The sequence below is a fragment of the Podarcis filfolensis genome (genome assembly GCF_964270895.1).
Source record: "Podarcis filfolensis genome assembly, chromosome: 15".
NCBI lineage: Eukaryota > Metazoa > Chordata > Lepidosauria > Squamata > Lacertidae > Podarcis > Podarcis filfolensis.
The window spans coordinates 23,157,943-23,183,771 of NC_139618.1; the positions used below are offsets into that span (position 1 = coordinate 23,157,943).

General features: G+C 46.0%; 1 protein-coding gene across 2 annotated transcripts in view; it reads right to left on the minus strand.

The window, feature by feature from the left end:
• The window catches only part of POU2F3 (POU class 2 homeobox 3), a 92,999-nt gene that overhangs the window by 37,717 nt on the left and 29,453 nt on the right, over nt 1-25,829 (minus strand). For both annotated transcript variants that reach the window (XM_083588899.1, XM_083588897.1), the window contains one exon: nt 15,389-15,423. In XM_083588899.1, the coding sequence (XP_083445025.1) occupies nt 15,389-15,423 (35 nt within the window). The remainder of the gene's footprint in view (nt 1-15,388; nt 15,424-25,829) is intronic.

The following is a 25,829-nucleotide window of genomic DNA, read 5'->3' on the forward strand; positions in this document are numbered from 1 at the left end:
TTCTGGGTTACGGAGTCTGTAACCTGAAGCGTATGTAACCTGAAGCATATGTAACCTGAGGTACCACTGTACCATGTCATCGTTTCGCCTACTAGAATGCATTTTCCATATGCGATTTCCACCAACATATGCAACACTTTTTATGCATCCTTTCCCCTAATGTGCATTTTTTTCGTACACATTGGTTGGAGAACTTCATTGCAAAATTTGGAAAAGTATGAATTTTGGAGGATAGCTGTGTTTCAGTTTGCATACACATTTGAGAATTAGGTAATTTCTTTTCAATCATGTTTGCATTTTTTAAAAAAATTACCTAATTCTCAAATGTGTATGCAAACTGAAACACAGCTATCCTCCAAAATTCATACAACACCACCACCCGTTCCTAGTTGCTGCTGGTTTCTAGAGGTTTTCTCCTGCCTTCCTTCCAAGTCTTGCTGATCGCTGCCAGTTATTATCAATTTGAAATGCAACCAAACCACAAAAGGCTGGATCCAGAGCTGATCTTCCCACTCCTTCTCAATATTCAAGTTGCCTATGCAGATCTAGAAGAAAATTCATATGCAGATTACTGAGACAAAGCTCCAGATCTTGTTAAGCTTCCCGGGGCTTTGTCTGACTTAACACCAAAGTCAAATAAACCAAGGTGAACAGGAACTGGAGAAGGTTCTTTTTCCTACAGTGCCAGTCACACGCACCAGTATTTTCTGCAAGAGGATAAGTCTGTTGCTAACAGGGGCACTGCTTCCTGCCCTGGAAAAGGCTCTTTTGCCTTTAATATCCGAATGTATTCAGTGCAGTGCTAAGTGTAAGAATTTACACCCCCCATCACCTCTTCCTGCTCGGCACCCCCAACACTTATGGGGATATTTGGGAAGGGACAGTGAGGTGCATGTACAGAGGAAAGATCCATTGTGCAAGTTACAGAGTTGTGGTTTTAAGAATATCTGCTTGGCGTGTAGCAAAACTTTGGCTCATGTTTTTAAACTGACCCATCTCAGAGGGGTTATTTTTAGGTGAACTAAGCCAGAAGCATTTACAGGAGTTTGTTACCCGCATAGGAAAGCAAAATTTGCACTTTGCAAGCTCATCGCTCGAGTTGTGCTTATTAACCACAGAAAATATTATGAAAATTTGGGTTGCTATTAAGCTAATTGCCTCTCTTTTCATTTCCCTTTCCATAAAAAACTTTTACAGTTGCTTGATGTCGGCTAATCTGTTTGGGAATCTTTGACTCAGGTGTTAATTGTTGTTAATTTTCTCCCTTTCTTGTTTCATTGCACTGGATAACCCCTCATCTTAGATTCTGCTAGGATGTCTTCTGCTGGTTACCTTGGGCTAAGATGTTTCTTAAAAAGAAGCTTTCAGAAATGAGAAAGGATGAAGCAGTCAGATATTTTCAAATTTCAGAATCCACCCCCACCCACCCACTTACAATCTTGCCAGAGGCTGGCATTACTATATAACGAGGTGCATTCAAGTTTTCCTCTGTTCATCTGCTAAGCTGCCTGCTGCCTATACATTCTGGTAGGCCATAGGTTTTCAACCTTTTTGAGTCCCTGGCTCCTTAACCAACTGCATTCTTTCTGTGGCACCCCTCTGGGGCTCAGGAGCCCAGTGATTTCACCCCTTGCCTGCAGAGCTGGCAGCCTCTCACCCTTTTTCGAACACCCTCCCTTGTGGAGTGTTCCCTCAGCCTCCTCTCCTTGGGAGTCCTCCAGGCAGCCGCCGCTCCCACCTCTGAGCTGCGACCCCCTGCCCCAGAGAGAGGTGCCTCCTCACTCTGCCCCACAGGGGCCTGGGAAGAGGATGCCCCCAGCCTTAGTGGCCCAACAGAGACTGGCCAAAGGTGAACGTGAGGCCAGCACCTTACCTTGGGAAGCAGCAGTGGCAGCAGTGGCAGTGCTGCCAGCCCTGCATGGCGGAAAGGCTCCCCTTCAGCATTGGGCACTCTGCTCCCAGGCAAGCTTTGCACACAACAAGCACAAGAAAAGCTAGTGCAGCACCTGCCTGCCTGCCTGCCTTCTACTTGCCTGTCCATTCCCAACAGCAAGGGTTGGTGGACAGAGGCCAGTGTTGCCCACAGCACCCCTCACCACCATTCAAGGCACCCCAGGGTGTCATGGCACACTGGTTGAAAACCCCTGTGGGTTTACCGTATTTTTCGCTCTATAACACGCACCCGACCAACACGCACGTAGTTTTTAGAGGAGGAAAATCCGTAGGCATGCCACCCGTAGGCATTTCCTCCATAACACGCACAGACATTTCCCCTTACTTTCTAGGAGGAAAAAAGTGAGTGTTATGGTGCAAAAAATACGGTACTTTACTGCGATTCCTTTTTCTGTCATTTTCGCTTTTTAAGTAGACACCTCCATTCAGTCTGGAGAACATTGTCAGGACTGGAGTCCTCAGTGCTGATGGATGGTTGCAAATCAATATGCAAAGCAACTTTAAAATGATAACTTTGTAAAAAAGAATATTCCCAGCCTTTGTAGTCAATAGATTCACCCCCACTGACAAACTGGAGATCTATAAATCATTTAAAAGGAAGTAATATGTGCAGGTGCAGGAAGCAAACTTTTCCCAAAGCCAGATGGGTTTTAACAAGTTGGTCTTACTGAGTGGCAGATCAGAAACACAGAGTACAGCTGTGTGAGAGATTCCAGGGGTTACCGGATTCGTGTAAGACTGCCACAGAGACTGTGGTGTCTTTACGATATATGGTTTATTTACACACAACTGCAGCCTTAACTCTGGAGGAGTTCAGAGCATTGTACTGAAAGCGGGTTCAGTCTCTCTCATGGCTGCAATGTTGGATGCAACACTGCCAGCCCCCATGGTGCTCTGGCCCTCCTTTTTCCATCCTGCAAACAACTTGCCAAATGCAACCAACTCTCCTTCAACTTGCATCACCACCCACTCCAGTTCTGCCCCTCTCTCCTGCAATTCTATCTTTTGTCTCCCGCTAGCTATCTCTCAGCTCAGGACAGGACAGGGCTCTGCATTCTTTGCCTTGTTGGTGGCTTCCATCCTGTCTTTGTTTGCTTAAAGGACATGGCCATTTAGGCTGGCTTGGACATGGGAAGACCAGTAGCATAGTGTCTGGCATCCAGAAATTAGAAGGGGGAATCCAGGCACCCCACAAATTCATAACAATATTGTCTTAGACGTGCATTGTTTTGTTTTTACTTGGAGGAAGATTTTTATATAAAGGAGCATCCAAAAATGTGCTCCTCCTTTCTAGCCCCCTCATCCTGTTTCTTAGTACAGAGCTAGTGTGGTACAGCAGTTAGACCAGTACTTGGAAGAACCAAGTTCAAATTCACTCCCCACAGCTGCAAAGCTAACTGGGTGAATTACTGTCTCTCAGCCTAACCTACCTCACAGGGTTGTTACAAAGGAAAAAAATTGAGGAGAGAGAAGAGCTAGTTGCAGTCCTTTGAGGAATGGAGGAACACAAGCCTAAGAAACAAATGCAGCAAATTGGCAGAATGGGCTTGTAATGCTTCAGAGTGCATATTTTTGGATGCCCAAAACTCATTGCCTGTAGAAAATCAGCACAATGAGTATGCTGCTGGGATAAAACCTAGAATCACAGAAGCATAGAACTGTACAGCTGAAAGGGACCCAAAGGCTAATCTCGTCTGACCCCCTGTAATGCAGGGATCACAGCTAATCACAACCTTTCTTTATGTTGTGCTGGATTTCTGCTTGCAGGAAGCTCTTTTTTGTGTGGATTCAAATCTGGAATCCATCATCTGCATCTGAAAGCAGCGCTGCCTGTTTGTCAGTTTCATCCCCAATATTATTCTCCTGCATGTATGCAGACCCAAAAGCACCTGTTAAAAGATCTGACTTTGGGATCTATAACCCAACAGGTGACATGGCCTTTGTGGGAAATGAACGGGCAACAGCAGATCACATGTTTGGTTGCTCTGCAGAAGCCTAATCCAGTTTCCGGGGTCACCTTGGCACATGATCGATGGGTATCTCGTTTCAAGGCTGATGAGGAAAAAAAACCAACTAAACAAAAACAAAACTTGAACAACAAATGGTGGGTGATGGAAAATGATCAAAGCTCACTTGCATAACCCGTTTGGAGGTGTTTCATAAACATTTCACAAGACAGGAGAGTGATGAAGAAGGAACATCTCCCAACCTGCCTGTAATTACTCGCTCCAGCTTTTCCCTTACCTATAAGGGCAAAGGAAAGGATAGGAGGACGATTACGTCTAATAATGATCACGAGAAGAAGAAAAAACAACCCTCTGTTTTGTAACTGATCTATAAACTTTTGGCACAAAGCTGCTTCATGAAGACATCCTGCAGACACAGCAGTGCTGAGGCCGAGCCCCACAGGAATGAGATGAATGAATAACAGCACATCAGCGGGGCTCCGGTGGGAGGGACAGAGATGCGGGCGGAGATAGTCAGGTGCCTCTGGCCCTGTCAAACCAACTCGAATGTCTCACTTACAAGTCTTTCTCATAAACAGGAGGCCAGCTCCTCTTGCTTAATGTCTCGAGGACTGATGAAATTCTCCCAAAAAGTTCTTGGAAACGGCAACGGCTATTTTGTGGCCTCCCTCCACCCTGCAGCCTTAGGCTGTTTGCTGGAGAGCTCCCACACTCCATTTGTGGGATCTGGGCCACATGGCACACTCAGCATCCCCTCCTTTCTACTTCAGAGGCTGCATGTCTCTGAATGTTGGTTGCTGGGCATCACAAGTGGGGAGAGGGCTGTTGGGTTCACCTCTTGATTGTGGGCTTCCCAGGAGAGGTCTGGTCTTTTGTTAGCCACTTTGAGAGCAGGATACTGGATTAGATTTCCCCTAATATACATATTTTTGGTCAGGTAAAGGTAAAGCGACGCCTGACCATTAGGTGCTCATCTCGCTTTATTGGCCGAGGGAGCCGGCGTACAGCTTCCGGGTCATGTGGCCAGCATGACTAAGCCGCTTCTGGCGAACCAGAGCAGCACACGGAAACGCCGTTTACCTTCCCACCGGAGCGGTACCTGTTTATCTACTTGCACTTTGACGTGCTTTCGAACTGCTAAGTCGGCAGGAGCAGGGACTGAGCAATGGGAGCTTACCCCGTTGTGGGGATTCGAACCGCCGACCTTCTGATCGGCAAGTCCTAGGCTCTGTGGTTTAACCCACAGTGCCACCCGCATCCCTTTTAGTCAGGTATTTCCCCTTAATAGAATTCGTTTTACATGTTCTTTTCATGATTTACAGTGGTACCTCTGGATACTAATGGGATCCGTTCTGGAGCCCCATTCGCACCCAGAAGCAAATGCAACCTGCATCTGCGCCTGCACAGGTCGCAATTCGCTGCTTCTGTGCATGCGCGTGACATCATTTCGAGCATTTGCGCATGCGCGAGTGGCAAAACCTGGAAGTAACGCGTTCCGTTACTTCCGGGTCGCCGCGGAGCGCAACCCAAAAGCGCTCAACCTGAAGCAAGTTCAACCCGAGGTATGACTGTATATGCAATTTTGTGCACATTTTACCCTAGTATATGCATTTTTGTGCACATTATTAGGGCTGTTCCAGCAGCCAGGTGCTTCTTATTCCAATTCTCATTCAAAATGCCAAGATAAACCAGAGAAGATGAGCTTCTGATCAGCTTGCACACTCCAGAAATTCATGCACCACAAGCAGAAAGCAAACACTCTTGGGGAAAGGGGTTTGTTGACAGAGGGGGAAAAATATATATTGAGATGACTCATGCTAGCCAGCCAAATCACATGCCATAAAGAAATTATTCCACTTCTGGGTCAATGGGAAATTCAGTCTTACGCCCACATATGGGAACTGACCAGGCAGAGCAAGTGAGCAATAATATTAGCATCCAGCAAATATCTGATATGCTTGTTCAGCTGCAGATTAATAATAAAGAACTAGATAAGGCTGATTTGGCAACTGGTAGGCCCTCAAACTATCCTTTCCCAGGGCTAAGGATGTGTGACTCGGTAAATTTCGGTTTCTCTGAATTTTTCACTGTCATATGGTATACCTCTAGCAGCAAAACCAAGCTGACGTCATCTGTCCCACCAGAAATATAGAACATGTACTTTCTGTATCAGTCTCTATAGCCATAGCAGGTGCTGTAACTCTCCAACAGTTTGACTTATCCCTGAAGACACACTCTTCCATTGTCTCCCAAGACAGACGAATGCCAACATCAGTCTAAAGTTCAGTTCTCCAAATTTCTACATCAGTTTTCTTTTAAAAAAATAACCCAAAAAACAAACAAACTACAAACGTTTGTCTTGAAAACCCACCAGTGTTTTAGTGCAAATTGCTCCAAATATACATATGCTTTTATGCAATTTTCCCTAATAGACACATTTTATTTTTTTTGGTAAGGCATTTCCCCCTAATATAATTCCGATGACTTATATGGATTTTTTCTGCACACTTTACCTTACTTTCTGTTAGTTTCATCTTTATAAATTATATGAAGAAGGTAGGTTCCCCAAATTACAATTGGCTTAGTCCAGATTAAAAACTCCACAGGTAAACAAATTGTCTCTCCACAAAGTTTAAAATGGTTACAGACAACCAAAGATATGAGATTATAGGAATTGAAGGAAGTCCATCTTTTTTCTTCTCTCTCGATATTTTTATTTTCTCTCCCTCCTCCCTCCCCCCTTTTATTTTTTGCATTTTTCTTTTTATTATTCATTTTTTGGTACGTTAGTTAAGGTAATTTGTATTATTTGTATAACTGTATTCCTTTTTGTATGTATGTAATATCAATATTGCAAATAAAATTTCAAAAATAAAAAACCCAAATTTGAATCAAATCATCTCCTCTGTCCCTAGCCTGCACTCTGTGCAACAGCCTAAATAAATCTAGATCCTTCATGGACACAGCACAGATTGGAATCTACAGCACAATTCAAACATGCACACAACACTGCCTCTTCAGGATAAAATTTATCCTGCTTTTCTGGGGGGTGGGAAGAAACATGGAACCCACCCTGCTCCCATCAGTTATTCATGGGTTTCTGCAAACATCATTTCTATCTTGCCATGATGTCTACATTCTACATCCACTCTCATGCCTCCAGCATCGTGCCTCTGAATGGCAGTCACCGGGAATGGCAGGTGAGCAGAGTGATGTTGGGCTCATGTCCAATTTGCAGGTTCCCCCAGGCATCTATCTGGTCAGCTACTGTGAGAATGGAATACAGTGGTACCTTGGGTTACAGACGCTTCAGGGTACAGACTCCGCTAACCCAGAAATAGTATCTCAGGTTTGCTTCAGGATGAGAACAGAAATCGCTCAGCAGCAGCTGGAGGCCCCATTAGCTAAAGTGGTGCTTCAGGTTAAGAACAGTTCCAGGTTAAGAACGGACCTCCAGAATGAATTAAGTTCTTAACCCGAGGTACCACTGTCCTGATCTAGGAGGCTCATCTTATGTTCTTATGCAGCTGCTCAGAGAACGGAAGGGCAATTTGGCATGACTTAAGAGATGCTAAAAAGGGACGCGGGTGGCGCTGTGGGTTAAACCACAGAGCCTAGGACTTTCTGATCAGAAGGTCAGCGGTTCAAATCCCCGTGACGGGGTGAGCTCCCATTGCTCGGTCCCAGCTCCTGCCAACCTAGCAGTTGAAAAGCACATCAAAGTGCAAGTAGATAAATAGGTACCGTTCTGGCGGGAAGGTAAACGGCGTTTCCGTGCACTGCTCTGGTTCGCGAGAAGCGGCTTAGTCATGCTGGCCACATGACCTGGAAGTTGTACGCTGGCTCCCTCGGCCAGTAAAGCGAGATGAGCGCTGCAACCCCAGAGTCATCCGCGACTGGACCTAACGGTCAGTGGTCCCTTTAGCTTTAAGAGATGCTATGTCCAAGCCGCTTGATCAAAGTCACGCTGGGAAACTCTGGCAAGGAGGGGAGTGCAGATTCTTATGCGCACACATAACCTTCCCACCTTTTATGTCCCCCCCTCCAACCCCAGGAAAGCCATCCTATGTAGAGATGTAATACAATGACCATTGCTCGCCAGTAATAATAGCTTTTCAAGTACCATCCCTGCATGTATTGACATGCACAACCGACCAGATGGTAAAGTAGAAACATAAACAAAAACCAAAAGATCAGGAGTAAGAAAGGCCAGCAGCGTAGCCACCCATGGGGGTGGGGGCAAGTCGCCCAAGGGGGCAGGGGCGAGCCACCCCACCTCCTGGCTGTGCCCATGCTGCTTTTTCTGGCAATGCTGGGCCCATTTAAGGGTGGCCCACTGATGACTGCACCCTGTAAGCCATACACCAACCTGTGGTTGGACAGCCCTCTGGAAGCTGCCGCCCAGTGCAGACCGCCCCCCCCCCAACTACGCTACTGAGAAAGGCAACTTGTTACTCCTGTAGCCCAACAACCGTTAAAAACTGAGGCTGAGGTGAAATGACCCAGTTTGCCTCACCCAGTTTTGGTGATAATTCAGAGGACCTGCAGAGCAGTCTGAAAATGATGTTCTACTCAGAATAAGCCCATGAAATACTGCCCTCACTCTGAGTTGGCTTTGTGATGTTGTCACACAGCCAATATGAACTGGCTATGTAGTACAGTGACACCATCAAACTGGATTTAGATTAGTTAGATAACGTAGCCAGCGGGACTTGGTGGCCCTTTTCTTTTTTAGCTGACACCTGCCAAGAAAGCATAGTCATCACGGCTAGTAGCCTTTGATACCTTTCTCCTCGAATCTGCAGGTGGGCAAGAGCATCTACCATACCCAGCTTCCCTAAGCAGGTAAGAAGTTGTGATCCCCTCACTTCCCCTGGACCTGGGAACATCCCCTTTAGGTAAGGTTTCTAACTTAATCTGCAACCAATTATGCATTTGCTCATTTTTTAGACATTGAGGTGTGTTTTTTTAATTTGAATAAACTGGGCACCACAGTTAAAGAAGGATATTGACAAGCTGGAATGTGCACAGAAGGGGGGCAACCGAGATTATTGAGGGTCTAGAAACCAAGCCTTATGAGGAATGGTTGGGGGAGTTGGGTCTGTTTCCCCTGGAGAAGAGAAGACTGAGAGGTGATACGATGGCCATCTTCAAATATCTCAAGGGTTGTCACATGGAAGGTGGAGCAAGTTTGTTTTCTATTGCTCGAGAGGATAGAACCTGAACCAAGGGATTCCAATGCCAAGAAAGGAGATTCTGACTAAACACCTGGAAGAACTTTCTGACAGTAAGAGCTGCCAGACAGTGTAATGGACCGCCCTGCAAGGTGGTGGAGTCTCCTTCATTGGAGGTTTTCAAACAGGGTTTGGGTGGCCACCTGTCAGGGGTTCCTTAGCTGTGATTCCTGCATTGCATGAGCCTTGGGGTACCTTCCAACTCTATGATTTTTTGATATGCTGGATGTGTCATGTTTAAGGACAACACTGGGGCTTGCCCCTTGTGCCATCACCAGGGGCCATCACTAGGTCTCAGGTGCGGGCTCTGAAATTTCAGGGTCTTGGATGTTCTTGAGCTGGCAACCCTATTGTGTGATACAGGTGGGATGCATGTCCTTTCCCATTGGAGCATCCAGTTGTCAGAACAGGACACTGGGGCAGATGGGCTTCTGGCCTGCTCCAGCTGTGCTCTTATGAGCAAACAATAAGGGAAGGCTGTTGCCTTCCTACCCTTTCTCTGAGCTTCTGGAAGCGATCAGATTGGCTACTGTGGGAAAGAGGATTCTGGAATAGGTAGGCCATTGGCCTGATGGATCAGGGCTCATCTGATGTTCTTGTGAGATGAGGCCCTGGAAGGGCAGAGTGAAACTGGGACCAGGCAGAAAGAAATAAGAGGGAGATCTGATGCAGCAGCCAACGGAACACAACAGAAGATGACAAAAAGCAAACAAGCCTCAGAAAAACCCTTGAGGGCAACAAGCCCAGAGCTCACCAAATTAAAAATCGGTTGGCTCACAGCTGGCTCGTATTGGAGAAGATTAATTAAATGCACACAAGCTTAGTACTTAGCACCTTCAAAGGGGTTCAAAGGAGTGAGAGCCTTGCGGTGGAGGCTGGGAAATGCATGTCAGGAGACAGGAATGGTATCAGCTCTGCCTTACAAAGCCTGTTTTTTGGAAGGCCTCCACTTTTGGCTCAGCCAGAGAAAGAAGTCAGAGCACCCTGATCACCTAACTAAGTGCCCTGCTATCTATTCAAATTCTGCACCGAGGGATTGCAACAGGACGGGAGGAGGAGAGGATTCTGCGGATTCTGCAACCGGTGTAACTAATGGAAGTGTAACCGATTTGCATCGTTTGAGAATGCAACTTTATAAAAGCCCTGCATGCAACTTTATAAAAGCCCTGCTGGATCTAAAGGAGACTCAGTCCAGTCCAGCTTCCTGCTTTCCGTGGTGACCCATCAGATGCCTTTGGAAGCACAGAAGCAGGTGTTGTTATTCCAAAGTACACTACCTCTGAGCATGTCAGCTCCATCCAGACCTCATCATGACTAACAGCTGCTGAAAGATGTCCATGATATGCCTAATCTCCTTTAAAGGACACAAATTTGCATGCATTTGTTCTGCATTTTTCTCTATTTTGCATAACATATGCTGGTTTTGCTAGCCTTGGGGAAGAGCTAGGAGCTACTGGGGCACTGAAGCTTCCAGCCACTTATAATCTTATCCAGCCATCTCTTTGTTTTCCCAAGCTTTCGGCAGGCATTCTTTGCTCTTGCCCTTTCACTCATACATTTTCTGTCCTGAGGGCTAGGAACTTGGTCTTAAAAAGGAGAGAGAAAGAAGCAGAGATTTCCAGGAAATGTAACTCAGTGCCAATGACCAGACTGTGGACATTTTCTCTTACAGTACTGCAGCAAGCACATCATCTTGCTCAAAGGAGGCACTGCGCCATCATTTTTTCTGCTCAACATTGCCCGGCATGGACAGCGCAAGCTCTACCAACCCTGCAGACATCACTGTTCTCACAGTGGCCAATGAGATGCAAGGAGGACCCAAATGCAAGAGCTCTCTTCCCTTCTGAAGTTATTCAGAAGCATTACTGCCTCTGTCTGTAGAGGCAGAGCAGAGCCATCTTGTTTAGTTTCTCCTCCACAAAACTCTACTCTCCATCTCAAACTGCAGCTGTGCCAGCAACTGACTACAGAGGGGAACTCTGGCTGGGGAGTCAAGTTTGGGCCGAAACACTTTGGTTCTCTATGTAACTGTTTTATGTGTGATGAGCCACCAAACTGAAGGTTACAGCACCTGCCTAGACAGTGTAGTACCCTCAGGGCTTGGAATAACCTGACTGACAACTGGATTCTAACAGACAGTAAAGACTGTAAGAAGGTTTCCTGAGCTCTGGGATGCTCTTGTATCCCTCAGTCCTGATTTCTGGCTTGCTGCTCAGTCCTGCCTTTTGTTTCAGCTCTGACACACACTTTTGCCCTGACTGCTAGCTCTTGGTTCACCTCAAACCCACAGTCCAGCCTGGATGCCTGGAGATGCCCTGCTCTCGATTTGGTCCCAGCTGAGGCCACCCATGGCCCCAGCTAAACCCTGGAATTGCAGGGAAGCAGCTGGCAAGCAGCATCAGAGAATGTATTTGGCACAATGCAGGATGACTCTCTGGCATAAGCAGCCTGGTTCTTAGCCCCAGCTCCACAAAATGAAAACAGCCTAAGGCAAATGGAGCAAACCCCCGGGGAGTTTCAGGCTATATTAAAATAATAAAAATAAAAATAAAGCATTCACACAGTGAGACCTGTTTGCTGAGCACCTGGTTCCCTGCCCTGATGGGCTGCTCCCACACTCAAAAAACTCATCTCCCCATTTACATCTATACCGCCTTCATCTGGAGAGAATGCACTGCTACTTGTTTACATCTGTTGCAGCAGATACCTGCAGTGGCCTGCCTGCCCCCCCTCTCTCCTCCCCCCATGGCCACACCTTTATTTTGGTTCTACAGCATGCAAATTCTTCACCATCTTCTTAGGACTGCTGGGAAGAACCTCCCAGAAAATTGGTGCTTCCTTTCAACCTTTGCGACAAATGACAGATCTGCCTCTCTTTCTATCTGCAAATCGCTCCCAGGACTGACAATGCGGAAGAGCAAGGTTTCAGGCAACCGCTTGCTAGATTTCCTCCTCTCTGCTTGCAGAGCGAGGGTGATCTCAGCCCTTCCGCCACCCTTTACACTTCCTTCCCAGAACATGCCATGATGGAAAACAGGCTCACAAACGACATTGCAACAGCTCTCTGCCTAACCTACCTCACAGGGTTGTTGTAGGGATTAAACCAGGAAGAGGAGTACCATATATGCCACCATGAGCTCCTCAGAGGAAAAGGTGGGGTGGAAATGGAAAAAATAAATAAATATAATTTGTGTCAGAACAGCCCTGCTGGATCAAAAAGGCTCATCAAATCCAGCATCCCTTTTCCACAGTAGTCAATCAAAGACCTCCAGGAAACCAGACACAAAGGCAGTGGCCATCCTCTGTTGTTTCCCTGAAACAAGAGGTATTCATGGGTACACTGTGTCTCAGCACAAGGACTCCATATAGCCATCACTGCCAATGGTAGCCATTGGCAGGCCAAACCTTTTGTGTGCATGCTAATTTCTCTAATCTGCTTCAAAGGTTCTCTAAGGCCATGGCAATAGCCACAGTTTATGACGACAGATCCTGCAAATAAATAATACATCTTGGATGAACTAGTGTTTTTTTTCCAGTGTGTCCTGAATCTACTGACAATCTGCTTCATTGGCTGATCCCTGGTTATAGCATTGTGTGTGGGGAGAGGAAGAACAAAAAAAAATTCTTTCACTTTCTCTCCCAATGACCCTCCTGGATCAGGCATCTCAGTGCCCCCTCCCCACCCCGCAGGATACCCCCTGCCAGATTTGAGGGGGCTGCCGGCAGCAGCAGTAAGTAGTTATGAGCTGCCATTTAAAAATTCTTGCTAGAATTTCTAAAATTTCTAACAATGTCGTATTTCAAAAGTTTTGTCCAAAGTTGTTGAGCTTTTTTGGGGAAATCGCAACAAAGAGAAGACTTTTTGAGCTAGTTTTAAAGAAAATCAGCAACAACGTCATGTGTTGCCATACAGATGGATTTTCCTGGATATTTTGCTGATTTACTCCTGGACACTGATTCCCACAGCAGTATTCCAGGTATGTCCAGGAAATTCTGAACGTATGGCAACCCTAAACAATGTCCCTGATGTAGAATCACTCAGGTAAGGAAGGATTGAACTAAATGACCCTTGTGGTCCTTTTCAACATTACAATTCTGTGATTCTATGAAATCTGTCCATTTCAATTTCACATTATCCTCAATCTTTGTTTTTCCAATTTCTGCATTGTGGTTGGCATCTGTCTGTCTCGGCAAACAATGGAAGAGTGTGCCTTCAGGGGTAAAGTCAAACCATGGGAGAATTACAGTGCCTACTGTGGCTGTACAGACCAATACAGGAGAGACATGTTTGGTTGCAGCTGGGGCAGATGAAAGTGGCCAGTTGTGCTGATTCAGATGCACCATGGTGTTTCTTCTCTCTGCGTTCCTCCCAGTGATCATTCCTCCTTTAGTCACTGCTGTCTCCAGGCAGTACAGTCATCTGCAAGGGATTCCCATATTGAGGTTAATGCTGTCAGACATCGTAATGTAGAGTTGGTCTGCCAATGGGCCTGGTGCCCGAAGCCAGCTCCCTGCAGAGCATGTCTTTGGGGATCCTGCCATCTTGGACATGTGTGCCATGTGGACATGACCAAGCCAGCATAGATGTTGCTGAGACAGAAGTGTGAGCATGCTGAGAATGTGGGCTTGGGAGAGCTTATCTTTGTTTATCCTGCCATGTGATGCCCCAAATCTTCCTGCACATATGGAAGGCATTGAGGCATTGCTTCTGGCAGGTATAAGTTGCTCCCCTCTCAACACACAAGCCTGGTAGACCTTCATATTGGTCTTTACCACATGCCTAGGAGTTGCTGGTGTTCTCATCAAGGGAAGGAGGGATATCCAGCTTTCCCAGACATGCAGAGTCTGGACGCTGCTAGCTGCTGTGTCAGTGACCATGTTTTCCCGCTAGTACAGTTCTTGATAGTGCTCTGTTCATTGCTTCAACTGCTTGCTGTTGTCTGTGTTGATCTCTCCAGACAAGGTTTCTAGCAGTGCAGTTTTCCTGACTGTTCATCCAAAGGCTTTCGTCATGTCTTCATACATTTTGCAAATGTTGCCAGTACCAGCAGCGAGTTGAGTACTCTGGGATAGCTTTAGCAGGTAGTGACTTAAGTTATGTTTTCTGTGAAGTGTACGTAACAGAACTTGCACACCATTCTCTTGAAACTGATGTCTATTCAGTGTTCTTAAATACTTCGCCTTGGAGCATACAAAGCAACTCCTCCCCAGTGTTTCTCCCACGTACCTTCTCCAGAGTGACCCTAGGAGTCGATCCTCAGTGGCTGACTCATCTCCTTTCACCTTGATTGGCTCCAATCAGTACAAAGAGTGAAAAGTGGCCCCAAAGCTCCCCCTTCATGCTGATTGGACAGCTCTAAGGTGCTAGAAAGAGGGACCCTGCTGCAGAAATAGTAACTGGGCTTTGACTTAACCCTTGACACTGGAGCACTCTTCTAGAAAGAGCCCACTGGCGTACTGGTTTTGTATCTATAAGGAAAATTGGGAGGGACTACTGAAACATTCAACCCCACCTGCAGTCTGAAATGGCACATCCCATCAACAGATAAATCATATGGGTCTTCTGCTGGTTTACTTTAGCCCTGGGCTTTATCAAGAGTATCTCTGCAGATGCTTTCCTGTTAACAACATCTGTCAAACGCGTCATGGCCATTTGCAGGTGTGTTTCCTAATAAACAGCCGCTTATCTCCGAGTTGTGCATGAGTCAACGCATTGATACATGCCGAGATGGCAACCCGAAGGAAAGTTAACAAAAGCTTCATTGATGATGAATCCCAGCCAGACTCCTGTCTGATGAACTTGCTCACGTCTTGAAAGATGCTCAGGTGGAAAAAATCCTAGATTGGGATCAACTTAGTTTACCCTCCAGACATGGCGAAGCGAAGCTTGGCCGGCGTTCGCTCTCTGTGGGTGGAAAGCTTGGAATCGTGGGATTGAAGAGCTGGAAGGGTCTTTGGATGCCATGAAGCCTAAGGCCACATTCACACTATACCTTGATCCATTTAATAGAATAACAGAGTTGAAAGTGACCCCCCAATGGACATTGAGTCCAACGCCTGCAGTGCATTTTAAGCCGGTATTGTGAACATAGACAACAGGTACTAATTCAGATGTAAAGCACACAATTAACATCTCGCCTCTCTTCCATGCTCCTTTGAGATTTGGGTCACATGAAAAAACAAAATATCAACAAAGCCTATGTGGCACTATGCATCTGCACGAAGGGCATTTACCTGTCTGCTGAAATCCAGTCCATTTCGTTCATTTCCTGTAAATGAAATGAAAAGGGAGGGAGAGAGAGAGAGATGGAGAGAGGGTGTAAGATTAGTCAAGACTGTTACTTTAACAAAAGAACAAGTGCACAGGTCCTCAGCTAAAGGATGCATTTATCTACTAAAACCTGTCACAGCTCAGGACCTGGGTATCTAAAGCACCTCATTTATTTATCTATTTGCTTGTTTGTTTGATTGCTTTTTTTTAAAAAAACCCTTCCAGAAAAAAAGCTTTTAGGGCTGCGCAGGGCTGCCTGCCCCCCCCCCATGAGGCAGGGTGAAGCAGCCACTTTGGGCAGCAGAAGCCCCCAAGCCAACAACCACATGGGCGCTCTGCCCATCCTGTCACCTCCACTGAAGAAGCAGCAGCACTGACATGGGTGTCCATTTCCAGTGAGATGTCAGAGATATTTCTGGTGAGAGCTTGGTGGATCCAGCGTGGCTGGTGGCGTATCCATGGCAGGGTGACCCATCTCATTTTGCCTCCTGCCATTGAGGTGCAGTGGTGTCTGGTGCCCATCAGAACTGGTAGGGTGGAAGGCAGGGAGGCCAACAGTAGGTGGCGCCAGAGCTAACAACAGAGCCAACTCTAATTCTCATTTCAGCCTCATCTTCCTCCCTGCTGAGTTGTAAAAGGGCAACAGTGAGATTGAGGAAGAGGAAGCTGACAGGCAGGGCCACCCCTTGGACTCGTTGCAAGTAAGAAGGCAGGCAGGTGGTGGTGGGTTTTATTAGGTAGATGAGGGACAATATTAACTATATTTTATCCCTCTACCGACCCACATGTGTGGGTTAACATACAAAAAGGATCAACTTAACGCTTGCACTTAACACTTGCACTTAAAAGCACAAGGCTGAGCAGAGCTTAAGTCCCATTTTAGTCCCATTTTAGACAATTTAAATGAAAGCACAAGACTTTGCCATTGGGCTGATCTCCCCCTTTTGAATACTGAATACTGAAAAGTAAGTTTAAAACATATACTTTGCTCACAGTCAAGCATTCATCCTTAGCAGCAGCATTAAGAGTAAATACAGGTCAAATACTTGTGTTTACAGCAAAAACAGCTTCAGGCATGTGCCTGATGCTGGAGTAAGAAGAGGCCTGGTTGGCTGAAGAGAGAGAGAAAGAGAGGAGGAGGAGGAGGAGGAGGAGGAGGAGGCGGAGGAGGAGGAGGAGGAAATATTTCTTTGCTTCTTCCTCCCAGGAGAGGAGGGGAAATGACATCACACAGAGCCTTCTCTACCAATCACATTTATATGGTCTGATTCTGTCTATCAGCAATATGACTCTATGGTTTTAACCCCTTTACGCGCTAACTAGCAAGAACATGCCTTGTTACAGTTTGTACATCTCCCACAAAAGGGGTGCTGAAGTTGGTGGGAACAGCACCCCATTTGCTCCAACGCACCAGCCTCCAGTGCAAGATCTTCAGAGGCCCTTTACAAGGGTTGACCTTGTTAATATGCCACCCTATGTGAGGCACCAGGCTTTGGGAATGAGCCATAAGGCTCTGGCAGAGTCCTAGAGCCCTCCCTTCTCCTTCCCTAAACCTGGTATGCACTTGCCCAGCTTTGAGAAGGAGGCATGAGTCCTCATGCCCTCTTCTGGAAACTGGACAAGCACGGGCTTTGAGAAGGTGCCCACCTTGGCTGTGTGTCCAGTGCCCCTGTAGAGCTTGCACTGCCCTAAATCTGCCTCTGCCTTTTATCATCTTTGAAGAAATCTCATTCTCACACATGAAATGGGTCATCCTAACTGGGAGATGCCAAACTAATTACTATTTATCCCTTTGGCAGAACACTCTGGGGAACAAAATGCTCCATGACTCTTATCTCAAGGACTGATGCAACAAACCTGCTATGTAAGTTCCACTGAGGTGATAGCGGCTGTCGAAGGACTTGCCCAAATGGGTTTTAAGGAGAAGGAGGGGTGTGAATCTGGCTTGCCAAAGGACAGAACCCAACACCCTACTCACTGCTCCAGCCTCAGTGGGAAAACATGATCTAATTTATTGATATTCATAGTATGTTTTTGCATCCGAGAAATGACACAGTGACACGGCAGTTAACCATTCAATGTACTCAAACCACATTAAAAATAAGAAATAGATAAAAATCTGAATAGCGCACTGACAGAAGTATATGCAAACCTCCCCCACATCATCAAAGCAGTATAAAATGTTAGTCCACATCATCCTTGCAGCCCATCCTTGCAGCCCAGTGTTGTTGGGCTCTACTTCCCAACAGCCTTAGAAAACATGAGCAATGTTTTGAAAACCCCAGAATAAAAATAATAATAATAACATGACAGAGGGAAGCAGATTAGGTGAAAATCTGGGCTGCGCCTACCCCACACAGAAGAAAGTTTCAAGTCTCATGTGTACTAGACCATAATGTTTTCATTAATGTATTTTCATTTATTCATATCCTGGTTTTCAGCCAAGTTTGGCTTCCAATATATGTTCAATACGATCTGAAGAGAAACCAGTCTCCTGGAGATGCCATTGCCTATGAAACACATCACCAGAGGTCCTAAGAGCCATTTTCATACATCATTATGTCTGGACAGTTGTATCCTAAAGTACCTGCTACTATGGGACATGGGTGGCGCTGTGGGTTAAACCACAGAGCCTAGGACTTGCTGATCAGAAGGTTGGCAGTTTGAATCCCCATGACGGGGTGAGCTCCTGTTGCTCGATCCCTGCTCCTGCCAACATAGCAGTTCGAAAGCACATCAAAGTGCAAGTAGATAAATAGGTACCACTCCGGCGGGAAGGTAAACAGCGTTTCCGTGTGCTGCTCTGGTTCTCCAGAAGCGGCTTAGTCATGCTGGCTACATGACCCGGAAGCTGTACTCCAGCTCCTTCAGCCAATAAAGCAAGATGAGCGCCACAACCCCAGAGTCGGCCACGACTGGACCTAATGATCGGGGTCCCTTTACCTTTACCTTTTACCTGCTACTATGTTTCATTAACTGTGTTGTGTTCTGATCCATATATACGATGCACTTTTTCTATACTAATAAAGGAGATTGATTAACTTAACTTGATCAATTCAAATCCACAAAAAGGTACAGAGTATTAGGTAGGTGTGATGGTCTTTGTGGCAGTTTGCTCTGGTGGGTTGCTTGGTGACCCAACTCAAATTCCAGGGTCTAACCTTCAGAGAAGTCTTCTGCAAAACATTGCCCTCTGGATGTTTTGGGCTACATCTCCCATAAACCAGAGCTGATGCAAAATAGAGTTCCAAACAACTGGAGGGCACTGTTTTGGAAAAGGCTGCTTCAGTGGAAAGGAGCAGAAGCACCTGTCAATGGACTCAGGAGCTGATGGTGGCAAAGGTATGAACCAAGTTGTCTCTTTGTTAGTCTGCAGAATATTCTAGTCCCTGGGCGTAACAGCCCTTCCCCAATACCTGCATACCAAAACCCTCTGCCACTGCCCCCATCAGATCGATCCAGGACAAGACTCAACAAGCAAAACCCAACAAGCAGGGCAAGGTAGTGGAGACAAGGAGAGGAGGGTGAAAAAAAAGGTGGGAGGCTGCAAGATTACGATCAGGGTGCTTTTACAGCTGGCTTTTGCACAACTCACTGAATCTGGCAGATAGCATTTTGAAAACAACTGTGTAAACAAAACTTTGCATTGACAAACAACATCAATGGGAAGCTGCTGTAGACCTCTTCAGACTACTTATGGCTCTAGTGCAGCATTGTCTGCTGTGACTAGTAACAGCTCTCTGGACTCTAGAGGAGATCTACCTTTCCTGTCTCCTGGATATGCCATTGGTAGAACCTGAGACCTTCCTGCATGCAGAAATGTGCATTCTACCACTATGGTAGAAACACAAAGCAGATTGCAAAAAGAATTGGTGCAATTGACTGGGAATGTGCCTCTGGGTAAGTAGTGTATTGAGATGAATGGGATCCGACTAGGGTGCACTCCCATTAACACCTCGCTGGATTATCAGGGCACGAGCCCTTGCAGAAAACAATGGGTAGAAAACCAGGTGAACAAGCTGTTAAAGAAACATGACATTGACTATGGGAGCAATAGACCTATGAATATGCTGCATATATGCTGCATATGCATGGAAGTACACAAATGTCTCCAGGGAGGATCAGTGATCCCAAACAAACAGCGGCCAGTGCTGCACACGCAGAGCTGCGCCCAGAGGCCCAGCATGCCCCAAGAGGCATGGCACACCTGCTAGCGTTTTGAAATGCCAAAGAAAACTGGTACCGTGCCTGAAGCTGCCTCAGCGGGATCTTAACTGATAAGGCAGAGTAAGAATATAGGGAACAAATGCATGAACATGTACATACCATGAACTCTATCATGGACTATGATGGAAGTGAAGGGAGCAGATATATAGTTATGCACTCAGAAGAACTTTGCATAATAATAATAATAATAATAATAATAATAATAATAATAATAATTTATTATTTGTACCCCGCCCATCTGGCTGGGTTTCCCCAGCCACTCTGGGCAGCTTCCACAGAGACCAAAAATACATTAAAATGTCACACATCAAAAACTTCCCTGAACAAGGCTGCCTTAAGATGTCTTCTGAATGTCAGGTAGTTGTTTATCACTTTGACATCTGATGGGAGGGCGTTCCACAGGGCGGGCGCCACTACCGAGAAGGCCCTCTGCCTGGTTCCCTGTAGCTTTGCTTCTCGCAATGAGAGAACCGCCAGAAGGCCCTCGGCGCTGGACCTCAGAATCAGAACGATGCTGGTGGAGCATCATCAGAACGATGGGGGTGGAGACACTCCTTCAGGTATACTGGGCCGAGGCCGTTTAGGGCTTTAAAGGTCAGCACTAACACTTTGAATTGTGCTCGGAAACGTACTGGGAGCCAATGTAGGTCTTTCAAGACGGGTGTTATATGGTCTCGGCGGCCGCCCCCAGTCACCAGTCTAGCTGCCGCATTCTGGATTAGTTGTAGTTTCTGGGTCACCTTCAAAGGTAGCCCCACGTAGAGCACATTACTGTAGTCCAAGCGGGAGATAACTAGAGCATGCACCACTCTTAACACTATGTGGGTGATGTGCCCTGTCCTGCACTGGTCATGAAGGGGCAAAACATTGCATGGCGCTGCCTTTCCATCCCTGTGGTCCCCCCCCTCCCCAAATGTGTGGTTGGAAATGAGTGTGTATCACTCCTGCTGCTGTTTGAATAGTGGTGGTGACGGGGAGCAGCACCCAGACAGAAACGAGAGAGCTTTGGAAGGGGGTAGACATCTCAAAGAAGCAGATTAGATCCTGCCGTAATTCAGATCGCAATACCAAAAGGCACATTTGAGGGCAAAGAACACAAAGCTCAGCATTCACTGAAATGGATGGGGGGCGGCGGGGGGGGGGATCTTGTCACTGCAGTTGTGGTTGTTGCTCTGTTTTATTTATTGTGTAGATCAAATTTTCATTGTGATATATAATGTGTGTGGTTGGGGGTTTGTTGTTTTCCTTTGCTACTATATTCTTTGTTTTTTGCATTTTTATATTGTAGACTGTCCTGCGATCCTCGGATGAAGGGTGCTATAGAAATTAAATTTAAAAATTCTTCTTATTATTGATAACCTTATTTCTGTAATTTTGAGTTGCTTCTCAATATTATGTTGTAATGTTGTAATCTGCTCTGGAACCATAAGGTGAAGGGTAGCTTAATAAACGACAACAACAACAATAATCTGTTGCTGTTACTTATTCTGCCTTTTCTCCCAAAGGAGCCCAGGGCAACAAACACACAAACGAAACAACTGAAACACCCAAAAGCAACCCCACCACTTCTATTCTTTCCAACTGTGTGGGAGAACTTAAGAATGCAAGAAGACGGATTAGACTAAAGGTCCATTTAGCTCAGCATCCTGCTTCTTCCAGTGACCAAATGGATGTGTGTGAGGAGCCCAGAAGCAGCAACCAAAGGCAATAGACCTCTGAACCTGGGCGATGCCATCATGACTAGTAGCCATTGAATGATCCATTTCCCATGAATTTTTGGTCTGACCCCCTTTCGAAAAGTCCTCTAAATTAGTGGCCATTGCCAGATCTTATGGCAGGAGCCAGAAATGGCTTGACCAAACCTGCCCACTCCAGAAGAATGCTGCCTGGCCCCCTATTTGTCAGCCCAGGGTGCATCCAGGTGACCTGTTTATTGAGCATGCACCTTGATTTGTTTTCAGGGAGATTAGATGATGGGGGCTATTTCAATTAGCATTCCTTCCAATTTATTTGTGGAGAGGTTGGATGAAATTGCATAGAACGCTATCTATACTTCCCAAGGCATTTACCCATCCCTTTCCTTGTCACAAACTGTCCAACCTGGCGTGCTTCTTACGCAAGACCTCCCAAACACCTAAAACTGTGCAACCTGAATTTGCAGGTGTGATTAAATCCCAGCTGAAAACAGAGTAGGGGAGTGGGAAAGACAATCTGAAGCAACAGAACTTTATGGGAAGCTACTCTAAGTTGTAGGGCCTGAGAAGCTGTCCCCCATCATCCCTCACTCCCTTCACCTTCAAGAAAACTGATTTGATCACTTGTCATTTGTCAACAACAACGACAAAATGGAAAGACATAGCTTGCAGAAGGTAAAGAGGAAAGAGGTAAAACTGACTAATTCTAGTCTATATTTCTATCCTTTCTTCTCCATGTGTTGAGGTATCTGGACTCTTAGAATTGACTGGCCCCTACAGAAAGTTATTTTTGGACCACCACAGAGTTTATTTGGGGTCTTGGGCAAAACACTGCTTTCCTTTTAAGCTAAAACAAAGATTTCCCAAGGGAAACATGTGTACCTAGAATGCTTCTAAGCACTGCATTCATTTTTGAACCAGCATCTACAGCTGAGGCAATCTCCCACCTCTGTTGTGAGATGCGAAAAGCAAGAAGCTTCATGAAATGTCCAGTCTTGCCTGACTCCAGGCTACCAGATGGGTATAAACGCCAGGATAATATTTGCATTCAGTGAGAATCTCTCGTCTTTTCCAGCTCAGCTCAATGCCCCCCGGGGTTCCGAGAAAGCCAGGCCAAATCTGGACCAAAATGCCAGATGCAGAAATGATTAATCCTCTTAAACAGCTGCATGATGTGTGTTTGTATGAGAGAGACCTAATTTGGCAGTTAATTAAAAAAAAATCTGCTAAATTAATTGTACCAGCATGACAGCGGGGAAAGTAGTGCCAACACTCAAGTCTAAATTTGCAGAAAATTAAAGACATAAATAAATCTGTGTATTGGTCATTTGAGTGCTAATGTGCATTGAGTTCCCAAGGAGCTAAATGGATCTTCTGTGTTAGGAGACATTATGCCTTTGAATACCGGGAGGGATCAATATACAGTGGAAGGCTGTTCCCTCCATGCCTGGAATATAAGTTTCAGTCTCAAATAACCTGCTTAAAAGCTATTTTTGGAAACTGAATACTGAGTCAAACAAACAGAGCAGTTAGAAAAACATGAAGCTTCCTTTTTCCAGAGTCAGGCCAATGGCCTATCTAGTTCAGTACTGTCTGCACTGACTGGTAGCAGCTCCTCAGAGTCCTTCTCCACCCTACTTGGAGAAGCCAGGGATCGAACCCAAGACCTTCTGCATGCAAAGCATGTGATCTATCACTGAGCCACGATCCTACCATGGCCAGTTTTTAATTTCTCCTTTGCACCTTTGCTCAAGACAATTTTTTCTGCAGTCCTAAGCATGTTGCCTCATAACCAAGTCCCACAGACCTCAATGGGATTTACTTACAAGTAAGCTCACTTGAACTGGACCATAAAGAAGGCTGATTGCCGAAGAATGGATGCTTTTGAATTCTGGTGCTGGAGGAGACTCTTGAGAGTCCCATGGACTGCAAGAAGATCAAACCTCTCCATTCTTAAGGAAATCAGCCCTGAGTGCTCACTGGAAGGACAGATCCTGAAGCTGAGGCTCCAATACTTTGGCCACCTCATGAGAAGAGAAGACTCCCTGGAAAAGACCCTGATGTTGGGAAAGATGAAGGGCACAAGGAGAAGGGGACGACAGAGGATGACATGGTTGGACAGTGTTCTCGAAGCTACCAGCATGAGTTTGACCAAACTGCGGGAGGCAGTGGAAGACAGGAGTGCCTGGCGTGCTCTGGTCCATGGGGTCATGAAGTGTTGGACACGACTAAACGACTAAACAACAGCAACAAAGCTCACTTAGCTTTGCACCTTTAACAGGTCTGGAAATCCTCACCATGCCACAATAAAGGCACCCTAGCATTTTGTGAAGTCCATGGGGACAATCCTTCTTCTGTACCCTTCCTGAATGCAAGTCCCATCTAAACAGATCCATTTCGACAGAGTTTGTGCAAGAGACGTTCCTACAGGATTATGCCCAGGGAGTTTTGTCAGGAAGAGGGGTCAGCTAAGGATTTTTGGAGGGAGCGCTCCCAGTTTTCCTACCTAACTGGATCCACCCCACTCCCCAGCTTGGTGTGCACATGCCAAGGGTGGTGTGTGCAATGAGCAGGGCTGGATCCCAGCAATAGATGCTGGGAGAGGAGCTTGCTTCCCTCCCTTGCTGGCCTGGCACCAGCCAGGCATGAGTCTGCTTTGCATAGCCTTGGCACCAGCTCTGCGACTTTGCCTGGGGAGGTTTCCCTGGAGAGGAGGAAGGAGAGAGAGAGAGAGAGAGAGAGAGAGAGAGAGAGAGAGAGAGAGAGAGAGGAGCAGCTCAACAGTTCCCGGTGGAACTTCAGACTTTTTATTTTTATTAAAACGGTGAGATTTTGTGCGTGTGTGTTTATCACTCAATATCACTAGCAAATCAGACGATAAATCAATCAACTCTCTTTCAAACAGACAACATGCACGCCACCTCCTCCTTATGTCACAATCTGAACTCTGGGATATTGATGAGCCTTGCAAGATGGTGAGGGCGGCTACTATCGATCAGCCTTTCCTCAACCTGATACCCTCTGGGTGTTTCACAGTACAGCTCCCATCAGCCCCAGGCAGCATGGCCAGTGGCCTGGGATTGTGGGCCAGTAACAACTGAAGGGTCACAGGTCCCCCCATGACCCTTATTGAGTGTGATCTCTGTTTCCTTCCCTGTCTAGTGAATAAAATGAACCGACTGCAAGTGCTGGAAAGTGTTGATTCATAGCACAATCCTAACCATGTCTACCATCTTTTGAGTGCCTGATTGGTATAGAATGGGCTTCCTCTAAGATGGATGGTGATTCGCGGAAGTGAGCATATAAGGCATCGTCAAACTGGCCAATTCTAGCATTTAAGTCGCCTGCCACTATCACTGAGGCTACAGGGAACTGATTTAAGGGTAGCCAAATTCTGTGCGTTTGCCATAAAACTTAGGGAACAAGCTGTGCTATCATAATGGTTAAGGCCTTAAATGATAATTTTAGGTTATATGTTAGTGACTAAGTTCTAATTTATATATATTTTTAACTGTAGTGTCCCTGTTATACCTAATTGCAAATTCAAATGTACCCCTATCATGTTTTATGACTTCCTTGATATTGTATGTGGGCTGGAACTGGTCTGTGACTGAAATAATAAATTCAAATTCAAACCATGTCTACTATCATGGACTGGTTGGACGCAGAGGAATGGTGGGAGGGACCTAGCTGGGGAACCCCCAAGGAAATAGGGCTCAGAGCTCAGAGGGGATTGGTGGTGGGACAACGGTGAGGGAGAAGAGGGACCAGACTGAGAAGATGAGGTGTCGGAAGCTGAAATGGTAACAGGGCTTAGTGAGCTGGGAAGCTCTGCAGTAGAGAGAAGTCCAGAATCAGTGGCAGAAGCTGAAGCAGAGGAGTGAGAGGAGGGAGATAAAAAAGCAGGAAAGGCAAGCTGAACCGGTCAGCAGAGCTTATCTGCACAGAGGAAAGTCAAGGGCCATTGCAGCGAAGAAGGAAAGTTGTGATGTTGGCGATCTGTGATCCTGACTCCCAAGTTCTTGCATTTTGTTTTTGGTTACTCCAACCTAGAAGATGGGGAAACTTTGTCAATGGATGCCCATCAGCCCCAGTCAGCATGGCCAATGGTAGGACTGGGTGAATCTGTCCATTTCAGTGTTTCATTTTTCTAGTTACTATCATTTCCACATTTAGTTAGTTAGTTATAAGAAGTCTTCATGAAAATTCAAGGGCGTTTTGGTGCAAATTTATCCTAGTATACACATTTCCGTATGCATTTTTGGCTAACATACACATTTCATTTGTAAAGCAATTTCCAGCAAAACATATTGCATTTTTGTATGCTCACTAAGGCATGCATGCATCCATACGCACATTTCACCGCATTTCTGTACAAGTTACTTGGCTGGAGAATGGCAATGCAAAATTCAGAAATGTGAATTTCAAAGCCTGGCTGTATTTTGGTCTGTGGGTTGTTTCAGAAAGTGCACACACACACACA